This window comes from Malurus melanocephalus, unplaced genomic scaffold, assembly GCF_030028575.1.
Source record: "Malurus melanocephalus ecotype Western Australia unplaced genomic scaffold, MMel_1.1 scaffold_133, whole genome shotgun sequence".
Taxonomy (NCBI): domain Eukaryota; kingdom Metazoa; phylum Chordata; class Aves; order Passeriformes; family Maluridae; genus Malurus; species Malurus melanocephalus.
This window is the reverse complement of record NW_026623365.1, coordinates 1,129,237-1,140,447: the sequence shown is the minus strand read 5'-3', so window position 1 is coordinate 1,140,447 and position 11,211 is coordinate 1,129,237. Positions and strand designations below refer to the sequence as shown.

The window sequence follows — 11,211 nt, the reverse complement described above, 5'->3', positions numbered from 1 at the left end:
CTGCAGATAAGAAGATAAGAAAAGGAAATGCCAAAGCTGTGAGACAGAAATTCTTTTTCTCTGTACTTTTCAAAATGCAATTGATTTAGTTCCCAGATGGCTTACGGGGTGAGTTAGCATGCTATAATATTAAAACTCAGTCTATTCAGCTGTTTTGAATGTAAACTTAATGTTACATCAGTGGCAAGAGGTCTTAAGCAAAGCAATATGATTTTATGCTGGAGGATCCTTGTGCAAAGGAGAATGTCTCTATAATTCCCAGTTCCATATTTACTCTCAAAAGGCACATGTACCTGATCCAGCAAATGCACATGTGGCTAAGGTCCTTGTCCTTTGGCATCATTTAGAAAAGAGGATTTCTAAACATTCTATCAATGTTGACAAATCCTCTGAAAAAATACTGGAGGGTTTTATATGTGAACCTAAATTGATACATACTTTATGCAAATGTTTGCTTAAAAGCTGTGTACATTGTCTTTGCCTTAAATGACACGGTTCTGGATAAATACAGTGTGTGCAGATATCTTTGTAGGTCAGGAATCTGACTTGCCAACTACATTTGTAATCCTGAAATGATAARGAAGAACACTTCAACCAAGGAACAGCAAAAGCAAGATTATATATTAGGGAAAGTATGTATTAGAGCAAAKCTAACACAGCTTTTGGTGCAGGGAAGGCTTTACATAGATACGGGAAGGGCTGTTGGAGCTCCCTAAAGGTCAGTGTGAATGYTGGACATCAATGATGCATAGACAGACTCTGTTTGGATTCCTGATGGCCTTCAACAAGATATCTGATAAAGAATMTTAGAGCATCTCAGGTTTTAAAAAGACTGAAGTGAATATTGGAAATAGTTCAGAGAARAGTGGCAAGTATGATCTGAAACACACAAAGGCTTCTGTATGACAAACAGCTAAACGGAGTAGCCTGAAGCCTGGAAAAAATATTATTGGGAAGGGAATATTGCAGTGTTCTATACAACCACAAATGAGGTGAGGAGGAGAGAAGGAGATGCATTCTCCACATTCTCCACATTATCTTCYTAAGCAAGCACTAAGAATTAAATTAGTGGATGGCTGATTCAAAACAAATGGAAGCAGAGACTTCTTTACATAATGCAAACATAAACTATGGAACTCCTTGCGGTGAGATTTTATAGATGTTGCAATTTAAAGGAGTTCAGAGGGCAGCCCAAAAAATTCTTGGAGGAAAAACATTGAGACTTATAAATCTCAAAGGTAATATAAATCAAGATTATGATGTTACAGAATTGTAGATTTGCTAAGGTTGGAAAGACCCTCAAGATCATCAATCCCAACACAGCACTGTGAAGTTCACCACTAAWCCATGTCCCCAAGTGCCACATCTACGCATCCTAAACCAGCAGAGACTGGGGGAGTGTAGTCAGTCAGGGAGCTGTGTACTGCTACATTGTTTTGAGGCACAATTTTCTGTGCCTGCAAATCCTCTCTTCACATGCCTATGATGCTTCCTCAGGTTGTTTGTGTTCCTCAAATAATGATAAAAGGTAACAGCAACAGCAATATTTCCATGGCAAGCTTTGTAACTGATTCTGTGAYAAATTCTGGAGCCAAAAAGATGAGRGGRAAAAAGGTTTACTAATKACTTCCTTTCTTTTGCTTTCACCGTGATCTCAGTGAGTCCCAAAATGTACTCCTAAGGGTTCTTTCCCCTCCACTTGATCTAAGTAGAGCATCATTGCTGAGCAGCAAGTTCAGATTTTTCTTGGAATCTCAATGCTCTGCAACCATGAGTATCAACCTCTAGAGATGACCCAGGCTACATGCACACAGAGCAACCTCAGGACTGTTGCATTTATACAAAAGCAGAAAGTCTGTCCAAGGAAACTGCGAACRTGAGGCTGTACACCTTCTGCAGTGTGTTGCATAAGACAAAAAACTTCCATGCTGGGTAAAAAGCAATAAAAAACTGYCACATAATTTATGCCTAAGCTCTCTGAAAGAAGAAATGTTGTTGGGTTTTTTTAACATACTTCTCTTAAATATGATTGGCTGCATCACTGAATCCATCTTTTGTTTTATTGAGTACCAGATGCCTATTCAATTATTCATTGAAGTATTGTAACCTAATATGTGATGACCAGAAATTATATTAAATAGTCTTAGACCAAGTGACATCTGGTGTTTGATTAGAGATCTATTCAAAGACATTTCTACCTGCTGGAACTTCTTGGGTCTTAGCCTTTGACCATATCAGAGAATCTCTCAAAAAAGTATAGATCAAATGTAATAAAATAGTACATAACAGTCTACTATTGAAAAGGTAGTAATACTTTGAAACAAATAATAAGCTTGAAGATAGAATTTCTCATATATTTAAATTAAAATATCTTACTTTAGCAGTGTGTTTCTAAGGCAACTAAGGATAAAATATTTTCTCTACAAAAATGGCACCTACCGGTGATTTTGGAGATTATAAGCTTCTGTTTGTTTACCGGCAAGGACGGAAAATTTCCATGATGGTTCAGAAGTGGCTTGGTATATATCATTACATTTATATAGACACAGGAATTTTGAATCCTTGGAAATATTCCAAATAAAAGCTTATGAATGTCAACAATTAACATGAAGAGTAAATGCTATTTTTTGCAGCAGAAATTATAAAAATATGACCCAAGTAACTTGTTAAATAATGCAGCATGACACTAATTTGAATTACCTTTTCCCAGATTATACATAAAAGTAGCTTTGTCTTCTTTAGAGGAATATTTGGATAAATTTGTTTAATGCAATGACTAAATTGCAAACAGCAACTGAAGTAGATTCAGGTCAGCTCTGTTTTAATGGAAATTTTAAGTGATATTCCTTAGCATATGAAGGGACTTTTCTCCCAGGAGAGGAGAAAGAATTGTTTCGAAAATTTTCATAYTGCACAGAAAGATGTTTCTTTTTTACTGTCTGCATTACATCCTGTTGAGATTAAATGCAATCTACTTCTCAGGATGAAATATGTCATAATACAGAAAATACAGATTCCTGATTTGAATTAAGAGCATTACAARAGCTGTTACAGAAGTATCCTGTAAAGTGTGCTCCTCCATTACTTTAATGAAGAAAATATACAGAAGGATCTTAAGCATATGGAAGTAATTGAAATACATGCAGCAAGCACAATGTTCTCAGAGCAGGGCAGMTATTCGTGTCACCTTGGCTCTCTGCTCTGCAGAGCTGGAAGGACATCTGGCACCTGCCCAGAAATGCTGCAGCTATTAATCATAGTAGAGTAAGAAATGACTTTGTGTTGAAACAWGAGTATCCAGAAATATTCTTGGCAGGGATATTTCTTTATTATGAACTTGCTGTTAAGCTGAGTATTTGGAACACTTCTTACACATTTTTAAATGTTTGTTTATAGAATTCACCTTTTAAATACAGTCATTTAGCGAGGTTTCAGTAAAAATACAAGTTCAGCCAGTTTCTAGCTGATCTAGTTAAAATCTCAAAGATCACTTAGGGAAAAAAGATTGCAGGGTTTTTCTGCTCTATTTCTATGATCACAGGAGAGTCAGAGATGAGATTACAGAGTATCTGGGGTAAGTACTAGAATCACGCAATAAGCACTTTCAATCACTTGGGAACTGCACTCATCGGAGAAAGTAATTTATAAAAACATCACAACATGAAATATTTGGGAAATTGTCAAACTTCCCAATACTTAGCAGTTCATGCAACYGAATTAGAAAGGGCAATCACTGAAACCCAAATTGCTCTGCCTAGGATGACTTTTTTGCCATCAAGAGACCCTTCTCCAAGTGGTATGAGAGAAACAGATTGTCTCAGGCACACTGGTGATTCATCATCTGCTGAGAACTGGCTAACAATGACAGAGCCTTGATCTGCATGAAAAAAAACCCAAACTAACAAGAGCCATAAGCTGGATAAACCAAACGGTTGAKCAGCTGCAGCATCCAACTCCTGTAGCAGGTATGTCTGTCCCTGTCAGACTTCACAGCACTGCATTACGCGTTCTTCACAAGGAGGGTTAGACAAGGAAGGCTTCAAGGACAGGGGAAGGCTGGGCACCCAATTGCTTCTCCTTCCACTTAAAAAAAAGAGGATGCCAAGCCTTAACAGGTTGCACAAAATCTTCAGCACCTTCTTGATCCATTTCTTTCTATGCCTGAGCACAAGAATTTTATACTGACTTTGTTTATCCTAAATGGAGTATAGGAGCATGCACTTCATCTTGAGGAACCTGTGTAGTGAASAGCATTTTTTAGCATCTTCTCATCTCACAATGTATGTAAGAAAGATAATTGTTAAAAAAAAATTACTTATAATTACATATTCCCTGTTATTTCCAAAATCTTATTAAATCTTAYTAGTCTAACTAAAAATTCAAGGATACACTTGAAACCTGAATGGTTTCATACTTTCCTTTGAGATAAATAAAGGGCAACACAAATTTGTTTTAGAAGCTTTGTTGCCTGGCTGATGTTGTTTTAACGTTAGCTTTAAATAAAATTCCAGCTCACCTACAACCAGGAAATACAGGTAAAAGAGTGGAAAAGAGTAAAGATGGAAGTCTCCTTTACCAGATGAAGGTTATCATCAAACAAAGCATACATCAGGATAATTCAGACATGTTCTCCTTTTTAGAGAACCRAGTAACAAACGAGAAAAATTAGGTTGGATTTTTCTGTTCCAGATGCAACTGGAAATGGAAAACACCATCGTTTCTAGAACTCTCATTCCACATTATAAACTCAAATGTACTCATTCTGGTCACCTTTTCTTCTCTGAAGCAAACATAACTTACAACAGTTATCTACCTCTCTCCAATATTATGCTAAATATGGACAGTTGCAGCAATAGCTTTATTTTGCATGGCTGGCCCAGAAACAGTAAGTGAAGCAAGCATAAAATAATAGAATAAATAAGTGCCAAAAAATTGGAAGTGAAGCTGAGCAGAACATGAAACTTGATGATTTAATGGAGAGTTTTTTCTGGTTTGTTTATTTTTAATTTATTTTTTTTTTCCTGATGTACATATCCCCCACCCAAAAAAAAAGTTTTCTTTCACAGACAGATTCTTCACAAAACACAGCTGCTGAGACCTCAATGATGTAACCTAATGTTATTCCCTAATACTCCATCTCCACCACATTGACCACAATCACCTAGATATCCAGGTACGTGGTCCATGCTTTGGCTGTTCATCACCTCTGAGCTGGGGAAGCCTGGGACCTTCTTCTCATCAGCAGGTATGTGYATCAGTGTTATGGGGGTAGCCACCTTCACTGTGGCCAGCTTTGGGTACTTATTCACTAATGACAACAATAAATTAATACACTTATAGAGCAGACATTTCACACATTTTCAGGGTCACAGGGCTATGGAGATGCTTCCCCCACCATGGCTCTCCAACTCCAGGCTGATCCCAGRACAMAGGGTGATGGCCTCAAACTGAAAGTGGGAAGGTTTAGATGAGGTATTAGGAAGAAATTCTTCCCTGRATGGGGGTGGTGAGRTATTGAAATGGGCTGTCCTGAGAAGTTGTGGATGCCCAATCCTAGAGGTGTTCAAGGCCAGGTTGGAGAGGGATTTTTGCAACTGCCCCCTGGCAGGGAGTTGAAACTAGATGATCYTTAAGGTCCCTTCCAATGTAAACCATTCTGTGATGTATGAATCTATGAGATAAAAACAAGACTTTTTGGAAGCATCAGTTTTTAAGAGTCCACCAAATCTGGCACACAAGCTGATGTCAGTGCTAGGTGCCAGAACACTCCAGTATCCAGACCAGTATCTACAGGCCCCTTGCCCCCTAAATATTCTCTCAATTACCACTTAAATATAGTTTCACTGCTGCTGACAATTTTACTCTTAAGCTCTTTTTACTACTACATTGTACACAGAAGAAAAATATTCTTTGCCCTCTTTACTTGTGTCCTATRTACATCCCACTTGGTAAAGGGCTTGCTCCAACATCTCCTAGGGACCCGGGGCAATCCAGGCCGAGCCAAACACAAATATGAAGCTCCTTGTCACTCTTTTATTGCAAGTTCACACAGCAAAATTGTGAAGGTAAAAGAGTTTAGAGGTGGAACAAATACAAGAAAAAATCAAGTGTGCAGACCAGGGCCGGGTGGTGTCAGCCAGCAATTAGATTAATTTAAGACTGCYGGGTAAACAAGTTTTTAAAGGAACACCTAGTTTTTCTTTTTCCTCCTGCTATGTCAAAGTTCTGTCAGGCGCAGTAGTACTTGGCATCATGCATRGGCTCTGCTTCAGGCAGGTAACTGAGCACAGACAGTGCTTCAGATATGCAAACTATGGTACCAGCAATTTCAAACATGCCTAAATCCCTGTCGAGATCTTTAGCAGATGAGGTAGCTCTGCTTCGGAGCACATGCATATAATGCTATTTTGGAGCTTCTGCCTGAAACCACTCCATTTGGCAACCCGAAAAAAAAAAATAAAATAATCTGCCTGATGCAAAAAGTCAAGATATATCTGGGAGAACAAATATAAGCAGGGATATGTCTGGGAGAACAAATGGCTCCAGCTTCACAAATCCCCAAGACTAAAATGGCTCCTCTTGCTCCCACTGCAAACCCAATCATCCACATACACACCCGACCCCTGGGTGAGGAGTTGGCATCCTGTTCCATGCTGGGAATCCCTCACACAGGAACAGTTACAGATCCCTCAGATGTGCTCACAGTTAACCAGGACATCAGGTGATAATCATTGATCCCCAAAATCGCCCGCTTCAGGTACTAAAATGGATGTTTTCATCATAAAACCAAAATACCAAGCTGACAGTACCTTCAGATGTAAAATTTTTCAAGAGTCAAGTTTTGATACAYATTTTATTTCGATCAGTGTGGAACTGAGGAATATGTTATTTTTTCACAGCTTTCAGTTTACACTCCAAAGAGAAGCATACAAAAAAAAAACATCAGGATCTAGATTTTTTTCAAATTTTTATTCAACAACCTGCTTGGAGAAAATAAACAAAAGAATAAACAAAAGCTTACATTAAATACTGTACAAAACATTAAAGTTGTTGAGGAGCTAGTCCCCAGGTACAGTCACTTTTTATATCCTCAGCCATCTGCACTGCAGTTCCCAGAACAAGATCTGAAGGTTTTCCTGGCTGCAACTAATTATGACACATGAGAACTGGAGCCCTTGACAGGCTCCTGCTCACTAGATTTTGGCAAGACAAAAGCAGTCAACTGCTCGTACTGCAGTAAAAAAAAAAACCCTGGAAGTTCACAAATGAAAAATGATCAAGTGTAATAAATGCATTCCTCTTAGAAACAGATGAGCCCACAATCCTGAGGCACAACTTTTCAGAAGACAAAAAACATGTTTTTGTGCTCTGGAAATGCACTTTGTGGGAAATGCTCTGTATTGATGTCCTATAGGCAATYACATATCTCACACCCTTCAGGAAARAAAAGCAGATTACCATAGGAAGTTTAAACCACAATCACTAAGCAGAAGTCTTCAGAAAGATTCAGTAGCTTCAGACCAGAACCATGAACAACCATCAAGCTGCTTTACAGTCACCACTGGCATTTTTAGTACAGTTGTTATGAGAGCTTGGATTCCCTCTCTCTCCAATCAATGATTTTATAAGTGGTGTCAGTTTATCGGACATTTTTAGTGCTATCAAGGGCCAACTTAAGGAGGAGGATCTTCTCCTCGAATAGCTTTGTACTTTGCCATATCTTCTGGGAACACCTTTGTCAGTTCTTGAATTAAAAGGCTTTTAAATTTCTGGGAAGAGAAAAGAAATGTATATGTATCATCTGSATAATTTATTTAGATTTCATCAAGCAATGTTATCTGATGAACAGAAAGGTTTGTACCCAACACAGCTCTCAGCGACCTAAGACAATGGTACCCAAAAAMMCCCCCAAAACCACACAAACACTAAGTTAATGTTTGCAAAACACACAGAAAATGCCCAAGTGAAATCCACTAGGAATACTGTAGCAAATGAAAATATTCTTAAATTCCCAGAAATTCATTTGCATTTTGTCCTAAGGAATACAAAGCAGTAGGACCTCTCCAGTAAACTCTGGTGCACCAATATCTGCCTGACCTTCATAYAGAAGGCTGATAAAGGACATGTCCTCTTGATTTGATTGTAATACACTCCACATTCAAAAAGCAACTCACACCTGCTTAGACTACATAATTCTTCTCAGAGCTTTCATAAGCACAAAGAAAGAGAGGCTCAGGACTTATCTCCATATGCCTACATTCTGCARCACAACTTGTCATCCTCCACACTAAATTCAGCCAAAGAATGTTCTGAAACACAAGCAGCCCTTTCTCAAAACTCACTAGACTTCCTTTTCTGACTGTATTTTTCTGCAATAGTTCCAGCAGTTAAACAGTATCATAAAATGCTTAGGCTCATACTAAATGAAAATACAAGTTCATAAAACCCTAAACACTGGCATCTATTTTCACTAATTTTACAAAGATTAATTGATGATTATAGAACATATTTGACATTTTAACTCTCTAATATCCATTAAAGACTGGGAAAATATCCCTTTTGTTTTGCTTATTTCTACGTTTGCACTCAGCAGAATTACACACCTGCAAAAAAACTAAATAAAGTATCTCTACTGCTACACATAACTTTAGCCAATATAAAATCACAGTGAAACCTGCATCCCCACCAATGGGATGAACTACAAGTTTCCCCTCCTGAACAGGCTGTATTAGCATCAACTAAGAAACAGGGATGCAGAAAAATTTCAAATACAAATCACGTAACAGAATTTAATAACTGCACAAGTGAAAAATACCCATGTATTTACAGAAAAGTAAAAACTTATCAAATATATTACTGCATTAATACTTCCATTAAATGTGGTTTACCTTCATAGTGTCAATTTTTCCTTTTACTTGCTCATTTTTAGCCAAAGCKCGCTCCAGACACTCTTTGGTGTAAAGCTGAGGGTTGCGGCCTTGATCTATGTATCTGAAAGTAGAAAAGACACTACTGAATGATTGTATTCCTACTAGGATGCCTCCAAGGTRTGAAATCATTCACCTTGCTGTCTTTTCCTTTCTACTATTAACTGAAATGTGCACTTTAAACACCAGAACAGTTAAACTCAGCCATTTCCAAAAGACAACTCCAGGACGAGGCCATGGCCAGCAAAACTTCCAAAAAGCCTGGACAGTTTTGATGTATTAAAAGCACATATATATATATATATATATATATATATATGTATGTATCTACCAGCTCCTCACAGGCAATAAGAACAGATGATTAAAGGAAGATAGTCCTTTTCCAAGCAACTGAAAGGGCACTAACCAGCAATGGGCCTAATTAGGACACAGGGAGCATTAAGCACACAGGAATACAGCACCCAGTAATTCAAGGATGAGGAGGAGCTGCACATACCACAGGAAAGAGTAAAAACAAACACAATTGCATCAGCAAACCTATTTTTGCTTTGCAATACAATTCCTGGCAAAGGGAAACTACCTTGCTAAATAAAGAAAACAGAACATTTAAGACTGTCATCATGACTTGACTGGAACAAAAGCCCACCTTGAAAAAAGCCCTGTACAGACAGTAACACACTGGAGTACAGCAGACCAGTAACACCAGGACCCCCAAGAAACACTAGTGCATTAACTTGTCAGCTCTATCATGTAAAGCTGCGTTTATTTTTCTTTTAAGGTTCTAATTTTCTGCCAACAGACTGCCACTCCTGAAATTAAGCAACTGAGTACTGGCTTAGTTTATTTTCACCTGCAACTTTAAATACTGATCCTAATCCAGTGTAAAACTATATTTCCAAAATGAAAGCTTCCTTACTAAATTAGTGCTCCCTGTCCATGGCAGGAGTGTTAGAACCAGATGTTCCTGAAGGTCCGTTCTAACCTAACCCATTCTGTGATGCTATGGAATCACTAAACTGAGCGCAATTCGTGTTACTGCCTACATATGTAGGAGTAAGAAAAAAAAATTCTGAAAGGCCAGGGTGGCCAGGGCTTGGAGCAACTTATCTAGCAGGTGGCATCCCTGCCCATAGTAGGGGGCYGGAACTAGATGAGCTTTAAGGTCTCTTCCAACTCAAACCRTCCCGTGTGTCTRTGAAAACACGTGTATAATTTGTCACTTCTCCTACCTTTCTGCCTTCTCACAGGCAGAAGGTACCTCTGACTTTCCTCTGCCTGCTCACGTTCTCATGAGTAATTCAGCAGAACTGGGTTTAAGAGACAGAGGTCAGCCAAAATATCCATGCTGCGAAGCCAGGCTACCTCGAATCACACTGACTGCAGCTCCTCCCCTCCAGGCACAGAGACTTACTCAAAAACTTCCAAGGGCACGCTGATATCGTGAAGCTGCTGCCGGCATTTGTCGATGTCCTGCAAGCCCGTCACCATAAAATTCCTGTTGGAAAGAAAAACAGGTCGGGTTTAGCCGATTTAGGGGTCGCTGACGGCGGGTGCGAGGCCAGCGATAACCAGAGAGGGAGGGAGAGCCCTGAGGCACGGCCSTGGGGCCTGGCGGGAGAAAAGGGAAAGGCCCCGCAGCCCCGCCCACCCCCGACAACGGCCCCCTCACAATTTCTGATTGAGTCCCGTCTGACTGCTGGGCTGGAAATCGCTGACGATGATGCCGAGCTGCCGGATGTTCTCCACGAACTTCTCCAGGTGCTCCTCCAGGGAGTCGAACTTCTCCGCCATCGCCACCGCCGCCGCCGCGCCCCGCCCACTTCCGGCCACGRGCGCCTGCGCGGGAGGGAGGGGCGTGGCCACGCCCCCTCTGTACGGCACGCCCCTCGTCACAAGCCTCGCCCCCTCTGCATAAGCCACGCCCTTCGATACAAGCCACGCCCCTTCGACACAGGCCACGCCCCCTCCCCTCACGGGTGGCGCCGTCCCGGCTCCCGCCGCCTGAGGGGAAATCGGGACAGCGCCGGTTCAGCAGCCACACCCCTCCATTGTGTGTTTGGGCGTGTCGGGTGTCGGCCAAGGGCTCCGTAAGAAATCTTACAGTCTGGCCTGCGTAAGAAATACAAGCGGTGACAGGCAGAGGTTCTGCTTCATAGTAAACCCCACAATGGAATCGTCTAGGGAATGGCAAAATGTAGAAATACAGACTCGCAGAGTGGTTTGGGATGGATCATCTAGTTCCAATCCCCTGCCATACGCAGGGAAATCTCCCACTAGATCAGGT

At 40.3% G+C, this 11,211-nt stretch overlaps 1 protein-coding gene across 1 annotated transcript; it reads right to left on the bottom strand.

The window, feature by feature from the left end:
* Positions 1-6,874: 6,874 nt before the first annotated feature.
* MED10 (mediator complex subunit 10) lies at positions 6,875-10,757 on the bottom strand. The gene is made up of 4 exons (XM_057370800.1): positions 10,597-10,757; positions 10,339-10,422; positions 8,889-8,991; positions 6,875-7,769 (listed from the first exon to the last, which is right to left on the bottom strand). Exons 1-4 carry the CDS (start codon positions 10,716-10,718, stop codon positions 7,674-7,676), a joined length of 405 nt encoding a protein of 134 aa, XP_057226783.1. The 5' UTR covers positions 10,719-10,757; the 3' UTR covers positions 6,875-7,673.
* Positions 10,758-11,211: the final 454 nt, after the last annotated feature.